Source organism: Leucoraja erinacea, chromosome 34 (assembly GCF_028641065.1).
Source record: "Leucoraja erinacea ecotype New England chromosome 34, Leri_hhj_1, whole genome shotgun sequence".
Taxonomy (NCBI): domain Eukaryota; kingdom Metazoa; phylum Chordata; class Chondrichthyes; order Rajiformes; family Rajidae; genus Leucoraja; species Leucoraja erinaceus.
In genome coordinates this window covers 17,619,641-17,631,782 of record NC_073410.1, presented here as the reverse complement: position 1 = coordinate 17,631,782, position 12,142 = coordinate 17,619,641, and the positions used below count along the sequence as shown (strand labels likewise).

The 12,142-nt window shown below is 46.3% G+C and overlaps 1 protein-coding gene across 1 annotated transcript in view; it reads left to right on the top strand.

Annotated features, from left to right (window-relative positions):
• Window positions 1-12,142, top strand: part of LOC129713062 (polyunsaturated fatty acid 5-lipoxygenase-like) — a 79,290-nt gene that overhangs the window by 18,609 nt on the left and 48,539 nt on the right. Inside the window, exon 4 of the mRNA XM_055661942.1 lies at window positions 6,521-6,643. Coding sequence (XP_055517917.1) covers window positions 6,521-6,643 — 123 coding nt within the window. The remainder of the gene's footprint in view (window positions 1-6,520; window positions 6,644-12,142) is intronic.

Here is a 12,142-nt window from a genome sequence, read left to right as displayed (position 1 = left end):
GGGTGTGCAGGGGCAGGTGTGATTCACAGGGTGTGTTACACATCACCTCAAGGATCAAACCTGCCATTCATATGACAAGGGTGCAAATGAACGGCCCACGAACAATACCTCACCTTAAGACATTGGAGCAAAACTAGGCCATTCAGCCCGTCGAGTCTGCTCTGCTATTTGATCATGGCTGATCTGTTTTTCCCTCTCAATCCCATTCTCCTGCCTTCCCCCTATAACCTTTGACGCCTTTACCAATCAAGAACCTGTCTATCTCCCCTTTAAAAACACCCAAACACAGCCTTCATAGCCATCTGTGGCAATGAATTCCACAAATTTACCAATCTCTGGCTGAAGAAATTCTTCCTCAACTCCTTTCTAAAGGTACGTCTTTTTATTCTGAGGCTGTGCCCTCTGTTTTAGACTCTGCCACTGCTGGAAACATCCTCTTCACATCCACTCTAGGCCTTTCTTTATGTGGTAGCTTTCAGTGAGATGCCCCCCTCATCCTTCTAAACTCCAGGGAGTACACGCCCAGAGCCTTGGCCTGGTCTGCTGTGACCTATGACCTTTGCTCTCCGGGATAGGTCATCTTCCTGCCTTGCCTTGGCCTTGCTCTAACCCATGCCCCACTGCTGGAGATATTAGTTTAGTTTAGTTTAGTTTAGAGATACAGCACGGAAACAGGCCCTTTGGCCCACTGAGTCTGTGCTGACTCCATACTACATTATCCTGCACACTAGGAACAATTTACAATCTTTTCCGAAGCCAATTAACCTAAAAACCTGTACGTCTTTGGAGTGTGGGAGGAAACCGGAGCACCCGGAGAAAATTCAAACAGTCACGGGCAGAACGTGCAAACTCCGTACAGACAGCACCCGTAGTCAAGATCGAACCCGGGTGTGTGGCACTGCAAGGCATCAACTCTACCACTGCGCCATTGTGTCACCCATCTGATCTGATGGACTTGCAGCAGTGAACGGGTCGGGGTTGTGTGCAGAGGAAAAAAACACTGGATGTTGCCCAACTGGCATCTTGAGTGTGGTGGGTGTTGCAGCTTGCTGCAGTCTCACAGGCATTCCCCAGGGTAACACAGGTCAATTCCCTGGGTACCAGCCGCCTTCATGATAAATCAATTGAATTTCACACATGATTTGTTTATCTAATCCTTGCGGTTATTTGAATTGTTCACAGTGGCACTTTGTCCTCCTGTTAGGGAGTGTCTGCGAGAGAGAACGAGAAAGAGAGAGAGAGAGAGAGAGAGAGAGAGAGAGAACCAGTTTATTTTCTTTCTTTATCAAGGACAGTCTCACTAATTTGGTTGAATATTTGCAAAATCTCATCTGGCAGATTAAACAAGGGTGTTGGAGCCCAAGGGAAAGTGGTGGGGATTTAGGAAAATCCTGTGATCGCACGGATGTGGGGAGAAGCATTTTCGGCAGAAAACCAAGCCCTGGAGGAACTCAGCGGGTCAGGCGGCATCTGTGGAGGGGAATGGGCTGGTTGGGACCCTTCCCCAACCTTAAATGTTGTGTTTTGTTCAAGATTCCAGTATCTGTAGATACTTGTGTCAGTATTATAACCATATAACAATTACAGCACGGAAACAAGCCATCTCGGCCCTACAAGTCCATGCCGAACAAATGTTTTTCCCCTTAGTCCCACCTGCCTGCACTCGTACCATAACCCTCCATTCCCTTCTCATCCATATGCCTATCCAATTTATTTTTAAATGATACCAATGAACCTGCCTCCACCACTTCCACTGGGAGCTCATTCCACACCGCCACCACTCTCTGCGTAAAGAAGTTCCCCCTCATATTACCCCTAAACTTCTGTCCCTTAATTCTGAAGTCATGTCCTCTTGTTTGAATCTTCCCTATTCTCAAAGGGAAAAGCTTGTCCACATCAGCTCTGTCTATCCCTCTCATCATTTTAAAGACCTCTATCAGGTCCCCCCTTAACCTTCTGCGCTCCAAAGAATAAAGCCCTAACTTGTTCAACCTTTCTCTGTAACTTAGTTGCTGAAACCCAAACAACATTCTAGTAAATCTCCTCTGTACTCTCTCTATTTTGTTGACATCCTTCCTATAATTTGGCGACCAAAATTGTACACCATACTCCAGATTTGGCCTCACCAATGCCTTGTACAATTTTAACATTACATCCCAGCTTCTATACTCAATTCTATTCTAGACGTCCTAGACCTCTTTGGTCATAGTGCACATGAAGGTACAATTGTAAAGGTCAGAATGAAGAAGGTTCACAACTAGAACGCACTGTTTCAGTGGATATAATAGTTGCAAATAAATTGTGAGCTGGTCAAGCGTGATGTCATCGTCTTGGAGACATTTAGAGATATAGTGTGGATGCAGACTTTTTATGCCAACCTATCATCAACTTATGTTGCCCCTATTTTGTATTTTCCCCACATTCTCATCAACTCCTCCCAGCTTTTATAACTCACTCATGCAATGGGGATAATTTACAGCAGTCAGTTAGTTACTCGACCAACCTGCTGTCTTTGGGTTGTCTGGGGAAACCGGAACACTGGAACAAAACAAATGTGGTCACGGGGGGACGTGTACACTCCACATAGACAGCACCCAACGTTAGGATTGAAGATGGGTTGTGGTGCCATGAGGCAGTAGCTCTACTAACTGTTCCACTGAGGTAATGGATTTTAGGAAGGTAAGCTGGGTGAGGGTACACATGATAAATGATAGGGTTCAACCAAATGTAGAGGGAGCTCAGCGACGACCAATAGGGAAGTGTGGCACAGTGTGGTGCAGCTGGTAGAGCTGCGGCCTTACAGCACCGGGTTTGATATTGACCTTGGTTGCTGTCTGTGTGGAGTTTGCACGTTCTCCCTGTGACCGCATTGGTTTCCTCTGGGTGCTCCAGTTTCCTCCAACATCCCAAAGACGTTTTCATTGGCCTCCGTAAATTGTCCCTGATGCGCTGGGAGTGGATGAGAAAGAGAGTTAACACAGAATTAGAACTGGTCAGTGTCGACTGAATGGGCTGAAGGGCCTGTTTCCATGCTGTATCTTTCAATCAGTGTACATGGTCAAGCAGATTCTGTGCCTTTATTGGCTGAAGTGCCAAGATAAAGGCAAGGAGATCTTGCCACAAATGTACAAAACACTCGTCAAGCCAGTTGTGAAAGATGTACTGTACATCGGATACTATTGGATTCTGAGTCTTCCACTAGCAGTAACTGTTAAACAAACACTTCAGACAATGTGGTTTCTTGCAACAGGAACAGCTAAGGAAGGACTGAATGTGGTGCTTGTGTTTCATGTTCATGTGATGTTATCACAGTATTCTATGACCAGGTGACATTTACATAGTGTATACAAATCCACCACATGGCTTTCAAATGAGGCAAATGTGCATGAATACATTTCTGAGTTCCCTGCAGCATTCACAGGTTCATTGTCTGGCTTTGTCAGTCATTTACTACCCCAGTTGCATACTAACCTCTATTTGTTCCTGGAACTGAGCAACGTTAAACCTATGTTTGACTCACTGATGTTCAGAGACTCATCAACAGTAGATGATTGTGGGCGATTGTAAGTCGATAGAATCACTCTCGTGTATTACTCCAACGACCATCCTCGTGTTTACTTTAAAGGTACACAAAAAAGCTGGAGAAACTCAGCGGGTGCAGCAGCATCTATGAAGCGAAGGAAATAGGCAACGTTACGGGCCGAAACCCTTCTTCAGACCAGGCCCACCTTGTGTTTACTCTGATGTGAGCCTCTAATCTACAGGGAACATTTCCAACGAGATTTTCACTAAATTTCCATAATTTCTTTTCAAGCAATGGATTGGACTTTTTCATTAGTTGAAGGTTTCGAATCCAAAATGTCACCTATCTCCAGAGATGCTGCCTGACCCACAGAGTTACTCCAGCATTTCATTGCTGCGTTTTGTATTTACTCACTGTTTGTTGGCTCTGTGTTAGTCATTCCTTGAAACATTATCTTCTGGTTCACTTGCTGCCTCTACACTGTCCCCTCTACACTCCCCCCTCTACACTCCCCCCTCTACACTCTCCCCTCTACACTCTCCCCTCTACACTCTCCCCCTCTACACTCTCCCCTCTACACTATCCCCTCCCTCTCCACTCTACACCCCCCCCTCTACACTACACCCCTCTACACACCCCCCCCCTCTACACTCCCCCCCCCCTCTACACTCCCCCCTCTACACTCCCCCCTCTACACTGTCCCCTCTACACTGTCCCCTCTACACACCCCCCTCTACACTCTCCCCTCCACTGTCCACTCTACACCTCTACACTGTCCCCTCCTACACTCTCCCCTCTACACTCTCCCCTCTACACTCCCCCTCCACACACTCCCCCCTCACACTCCCCCCTCTACACTCCCCCCTCTACACTGTCCCCTCTACACTCCCCCCTCTACACTCTCCCCTCTACACTGTCCCCTCTACACTCTCCCCTCTACACTCTCCCCTCTACACTCTCCGCTCTACATTAGGCTGTACCACATGTGAAGGCAACGATGCTTTAACACCCTGCAGGATAAAACCAGTCACAATGTGTGGTATTTAAGCAGGAAATAGCCAATGAATGATTGCTCATGAAACTCGTCACTTTGGACACTTGCTTCTTCATGGCCTCTTTAAATAGGTGTGATTTGGTTAGAACATAGAACAGTACACGGTGGTGCAGCGGTAGAGCTACTGCCTTCAGCGCTTGTAGCGCCGGACACCCGGGTTCGATCCCGACTACGGGTGCTGTCTGTAAGAAGTTTGTACATTCTCCCCATGACCGCGTGGGTTTTCTCCGAGATCTTCGATTTCCTCCCACACTGCAAAGGCGTACAGGTTTGATGGTTAATTGACTTGGTGTATAAGTAAAATTGCCCCTAATGTGTGTGGGGTAGTGTTAATGTGTGGGAATCGCTGGTCGGTGCGGACTCGGTGGGCTGAAGGGCCTGTTTCCGTGCTGTATCTCTAAACTGAACTATAGTAACAGACCATTTAGCCAACAATGTCCAACCTGAACATAATGACAAGTTAAACTCATCACCTAACTGTACATGATCCATATCTCGCCATTTCCTGCATACTTATGTGCCTGTGTAAAGTACTCTATTGTATCTGCCTCCACCATCACCCCTGGCAAGGGTTTCACCAGCCCTGGCAAGCACCAGCTTGCCACCAGCCTTCACCACCAGCTTGCCACCAGCCTTCACCACCAGCCCTGGCAAGCACTCTCTGCATAAAACAAAACTTGCTCAACACATCTTAAAGCTATGCCCTCTAGTCTTTGGCATTTGAACCTCCAAGTTACACTGTGAACATCACATTTTCATTCCCGATGTCTGCTGATGAGTGATCTGGAAATAGTGTCAGCTGAGCAGTAAACACCTCACCCAGTTACTTTCCAGACGAGCTACCCAATCTCTGCCAATCCTGGCTGGTGTGGTCCGTGACATGTTAAGGAACGAGCCATTGTGGCAAAGCATGCACTGCCTCCATCCTGATTATAAGTATCTGTGAATTAGCTGTTCTTGGAGGACAGGATTGGAAAGAGAGGGACTGATCAGAGACAGTCAGCATGTTTTAGTCAATCAAATTGAAATCGTTGAAGAGGAAACCAAGTGTATTGATGACAGTACAGTGGATGTTGAGAAAAATGCTGGAGAAACTCAGCGGGTGCGGCAGCATCTATGGAGCGAAGGAAATAGGCAACATTTCGGCCCGAAACGTTGCCTATTGCCTTCTTTCCATAGATGCTGCCGCACCCGCTGAATTTCTCCAGCATTTTTGTCGGCCTTCGATTTTCCAGCATCTGCAGTTCCTTCTTGTACAGTGGATGTTGTTTCCTTGGACTTCAGTAAGGTCTTTGATAAGGACCTATATGGGAGACTGATCCGAAGGTTAGGGCCCATGTGCTCGAGGGTAACTTGGCAAACTGGATCATTCTCCTGTTTTATATGTTGTTTCACAAACTACTAGTCTGTGTTCTTCCTTCTGACGTCAGCAACATTTACACCTTCAAGATAACGGATGCCGGGAAACGAACGCTCGTCCAGTCACATGAGATGTCCTAGTTTCGGTTCTTCTGGGAATAATCATCCAGTCATCCAGCACGGATCTGGCCCTTCAGCCCAACTTGTGCATGCAGTCCAAAGTTGCCCCACCTACACTAGTCCCACCTGCCCGCATTTGGCCCATATCCTTCTAAACCTTTCCCATCCATGTACCTGTCCGAGTGTCTTTTAAATGTTGTTATTGTAACTGCCTCAACTACCTTCTCCATCAGCTTGTTCCATATACCCACTACCCAGTGTGTGAAAAATCTGTGCCAGCGGTTCCTGCCAAATTTTACCCCTCTCACCGTGCTGGGATGGAGATTTGTGAGGCACATCAACATAAATGATTCATGCACGAGTGGCCACCATCTGCCCAAACTGCTATAAAACTGTTCCACTCTCATTATATTTCCGCCACATTGATTCTCTTCACTCTGCTCTCTTTGGTTTTCATGTTACAGGTGGAAGGAATGGCATCCCGGTTTCCCGCTGAGCATTGACGCAAACTCCCACAAGGATTTGCCCCGAGACATCCAGTTTGACACGGAGAAAGGAGTGGACTTTGTGCTGAACTACTCCAAGGCGTAAGTAACACTGGTCTAGCAACTGGGAGTGTATGCGGCACGGCGGTGTACAAGTAGAGTTGCTGCCTTGCAGCGCCAGAGACCCGGGTTTGATGCTGACTACGGATGGTTTCTATACGGAGTTTGTACGTTCTCTCCGTGACCTGCATTGGTTTTCTCCAGGAGCTCCAGTTTCCTCCCACACTCCAATTAACCCATTATCTTCCAAGTGCGAGGAAATTCCATCCCAGAAGAATCCTCTCCAGTTGCTTCTCTATCACTGATGTGAGGCTTACCAGTCTAGAATATCTGGGATTATTCCTTCTTCCCATAAACCAGGGAACAATGTCGGATACTCTCCTGTCCTGTGGGATCTCACCTGTGGCTAGAGGAAATACAAAGATCTTCATTGAGCCCCCAGCAATCTCCTCCCTTGCCTCTTTCAATAATCGCAGATAGATCCCATCATACCCTAGGTATTTATCCACTTTAATGTTCTTCGATCTCCGACACCACCTCCTTCTTGATCTCCAACTTCCATAGCATATTTATATTCTCCACACTGATCTCAATGTTCTCCATGGCCTGCTCCGTAGTAAATACCAAAGATCATAGAGTGGAGCAAGATGGTTCACTCCGCGAAAAAGTTGCAGAAGGTGATGAGTAATCTTCAGCGCCATTACTGTAACCGGCTGCCGTCATGGCGTCGAGCTAATTCAGGGAGATTCTGCTGTATCAGGCTGAGAGATTAATGGATAGACACAGCAGCAGGTCGGGCGGCATTCCCGGCAGTTGAAATTCTTCTTAAACACAGTGGCTAGGCCTCCACCGCGACCTGAGAGCCTAGGCGAGCTGAAAAAGTTACAGGTATCAGGGCAGAGTTCCACAAGCTCACCTGGATTAAGCCAGGTTTCAGTGATCAGTGAAATGTCACCTATGACCTTTGCTTTCGTCCATCTGTCCACGCGTTCGCTCGCTCTTGGTGCCGGCACTTCTTCCCTCGGACTCCGCCAAGCAAACACACACACACACACACAGCATGTCCGGCAGATCGATGCGGGCCGAGACCAGGAGCAGGGCGAAGGATGAGATCAAACGGGTCATGGCAGCATGGCAGCTATCGAAAAAGATGAACTGAAATATTTCCTAGTCCTTTTCTCCAGAGATGCTGCCTGATCCTCTGATTTACTCCAGCCTTTTGTGTCTGCCATCGGTTTAAACCAGTATCTAGAGTTCCTCCCTGTACAAGGTCTGTGCCGTTTTTGTATGTATTAGCCGTTTCGTATGTGTGAACAGTCAGATTTGACCCAGTCAGATGGACAATCACACAAGTTTCCACACACACACTTACTTCAGCAAATAGAGACCAAGGTAGTGCTGACAGTGATGGGGGAATTTGATGAGGGTTTACTGCATTTAAAAAGACAATTTAAAAAAACATTTAAAAACACCCAAATTGTTCCCCCGCGATGCTCATTACACTTTGAGTGGCATAACTGAAGTCGGGTCGGGCTTACTGAAATGGCGGAAGTTACGCTCCACTGCGTACTACACGTCAGGCCATTGGATTTCCCTGGAGTGGACCATCTTCTTCTGCTCTAAGATCTTTGGTAAATACTGATGCAAAGTACTTGTTTAGTACCTCACCTACATCCTCTGACTCCAAGCATCAATTCCCTCCTTTCTCCTTGAGCAGTCATACCCTCTTCCTAGTCATTTTTCTTAGGATTCTCATTAATCTGATAATAAATCAAAGACATAAAATGTTGGAGTAACTCAGTAGGTCAGGCAGCATCCCTGGAGAATAGATAATAGACAAAAGTCCAGGAGTAGGCTATTCGGCCCTTCGAGCCAGCTACGCCATTCAATGTGATCGTGGCTGATCATCCCCATATCCCCTGACTCTGCTATCTTTAAGAGCCCTATCTAGCTCTCAAGAGAATCCAGAGAACTGGCGTCCACCGCCCTCTGGGGCAGAGAATTCCACAGACCCCCAACATCAGGAACATGTTTCCAGCCTCTAGCCTGTCCAAACCCTAAACAATCGTATATGTTTCAATATGATCCCCTCTCATCCTTCTAAACTCCAGAATGCACAAGCCCAACCGCTCCATTCTCTCAGCATATGACAGTCCCACCATCCCGGGAATAAACCTTGTAAACCTAAGCTGCACCCTCAATATCAAGAATGCCCTTCCTCATATTGGGGGACCAAAACTGCACACAATACTTCCAGGTGTGGTCTCACTAGGGCTCTGTACAACTGCAGAAGGACCTCTTTGCTCCTATACTCGACTCCTCTTGTTATTAAGGCCAGCATGCCATTCGCTTTCTTCTCTGCCGGCTGTACCTGCATGCTTACTTTCATAGACTGATGTACAAGGACCCCCAGATCCCGTTGTACTTACCCTTTTCCCAACGATGTCATTTAGATAGTATTCTCCCTTCCTGTTTTTGATACTAACGTGGATAACCTCACATTTATTCACATTAAACTTCACCTGCCATGCATTTGCCCACTCCCCCAACCTGTCCAAGTCACCCTGCATTCTCATAGCATCCTCCGCACAGTTCACACTGCCACCCAGCTTTGTGTCATCTGCAAATTTGCAAATGTTACTTTGAATCCCTGCATCCAAATTATTGATGTATATTGTAAATAGATACAGTCCCAGCACCGAGCCTTGCGGTACCTCACTAGTCACTGCCTGCCATTCGGAAAGGGACCCATAAATCCCTACCCTTTGTTTCCTGTCTGCCAACCAATTATCTATCCATGTCAGCACTCTACCTCCAATACCATGTGCTCTAATTTTGCCCACTAATCTCCTATGTGGGACTTTATCAAATGCTTTCTGAAAGTCCAGGTACACTACATCCACTGGCGCTCCCTTGTCCATTTTCCTAGTTACATCCTCAAAAAATTCCAGAAGATTAGTCAAGCATGATTTCCCCTTCGTAAATCCATGCTGACTCGGACCGATCCTGTTACTGCTTTCTAAATGTGTGGCTCTTTCATATTTTATAATTGACTACAGCATCTTTACCACCACTGATGTCAGGCTAACTGGTCTATAATTCCATGTGTTCTCTCTCCAGCCTTTCTTAAAAAGTGGGATAACGTTAGCTACCCTCCAATCCACAGGAACTGAGCCCGAGTCTATAGAACATTGGAAAATTATCACCAATGCGTCCATGATTTCTAGAGCCACTTCCTTAAGTACTCTGGGATGCAGACCACAGTATTACCTTTGCTATATGCCAATTTTAACTCCTACTTGCACCCTATGTCCAGGCTATTGTTTGGGGGCCTGTAGATAAGTCCCATTAGGGTCTTTTTACCCTTACAATTCCTTAGTTCTATCTATACCGACTCCACATCTCCTGTTTTAATGTCACCCCTTGCAAGGGACTGAATTTCATTCCTCACCAACAGAGCGGCCCCACCCCTTCTGCCCACCTGCCTGTCTTTTCGATAGGAGCTACACCCTTGAATATTCAGTTCCCAGCCCTGGCCCTCTTGTAGCCATGTCTCTGTAATTCCCACATCATGCTTGCCAATTTCTAACCGAGCCTCAAGCTCGTCCACTTAATTTCTGATACTTCACGCATTCATATACAACACTTTGACCTCCGTATTCAAAAAGCTGGAGTAACTCAGCGGGACAGGCAGCATCTCTGGAGAGAATGAATGTGTGACGTTTCGGGTCGAGACCCTTCTTCAGACTAGTCAGGGAAAAGGGAAATGAGAGATATAGACAGTGATGTAGAGAGATTATAGAACAACTGAATGAAAGAAATGCAAAAAAGTAATGATGAGAAAGGAAACGGGCCATTGTTAGCTGTTTGCTAGGTGAGAATGAGAAACTGGTGCGACTTGGGTGGGGGAGGGATGGGGAGAGAGGGAATGCAGGGGTTACTTGAAGTTAAATAAATCAATATTAATACCACTTGGTTGCAAGCTGCCCAAGTGACAGAGTATGTCATAACCCAATTTGAGAAGAGTTCACACTGGAACCTGTATTGGGAAACAAGCCTGACAAGGTGTGTCCGGTGTTTCAATAGAAGAGCATTTTGGGAACAATGGCCACAATTCCCATCAGTTTTAATATAGTTATGAATAAGGATGTTGTGAGCTTGAGAGAAGGTACTAAATTGGGATAAAGCAGATGACAACATTATTATGCTGGAGCTAGGGAGAATATATTGTGAGCAATTGTTATAGGGTTAGCTCACATCACACATGTGGGAGTTGTTTAAAGGCCAGCTGCTCAGAGTTCAGGACAGGCATGTTGAAGGAGGAAGGATTAGGATGGCAAGATAATAATCAGAGGTCTCGAAGTGTCTCGACCCGAAAAGTCACCCATTCCTTCTCTCCAGAGATGCTGCCTATCCTGCTGAGTTACTCCAGCATTTTGTGTCTAAAGCAACATCTGCAGTTTCTTCCTACGCACTGGGGAATACTAATATGTTAGGACATTGTGGGATCAAACTTGTGGGAAGTGCTGTTGGGGAGTATTGAAGAGTATTAAGGTGGATAAATCCCCAGGGCCCTGATGGGATCTAGCCCAGGTCATTGAGTGAGGCAAGAGAGAAGAATGTAGGGACTCTTGCAAGATTCTTCAGTATAGCATGTACTCTCATTTTGAAGAGATTGGGCAAATTTGGAAAGTCAGTTTGGTTTTGTCCACTTGACTGGGTTTTTTGAGGAGGTGACAAAGGTGTAGGCTAGTGGATGTTGTCTACGTGGATCATGATAGGGCTTTTGATAGGGCATTATATAAAGTCCCTCACAGCAGGCCAATCCAGAAGATTCAAATATATGGATTCTGAATCAAAATGACCACGGTGACATGTGTAGGATGGAACTGCAGATGTTGGTTTAAACCGAAGATAGATACAAAATGCTGGAGTAACTCAGCAGGACAGGCCGCATATCTGGAGAGAAGGAAAGGGTGACGTTTCGGGTCGTGATGCTTCTTCAGACTGATGTCAGGGGAGTGGGCGGGACAGAGATTGAATGTAGTCTGAGACAGTAAGACTGGTGGGAGAACTAGGAAGGGGGAGAGATGGAAAGAGAGGGAAAGCAAGGGTTACTTGAAGTTAGAGAATTCAATATTCATACCGCTGGGGTGTAAGACTTGGTCATATCAATTTAGTTCTAGCTTACTCATAGAAGACAGAAAGTTATGTTGGAACGTTGATATCCTGGCTGGCGGTCTGGGTCCTGTGGAGTTCTGCAGGGATCTATTTTGGGACCTATGTAATTTATTATATATATATATATATATATTGGTGTCAAAATTGGCGTCGTTGTGGACAGTGAGGAAGGTTGTCAAAAATATATCGTGGGGTATAGATCTGTTACAGAAATGGGTGGCAAAACGGCAGATGGACTTTAACCCGAGCAAGTGTGCGGTGTTGCACTTTGGAGGTTGACTATAAGGGGATAGAATACAGTTAATGGCAAGGAGCTTAACAGCAGGGATCTTGGGGTCCAATTCCACAGCTCCTTGAAAG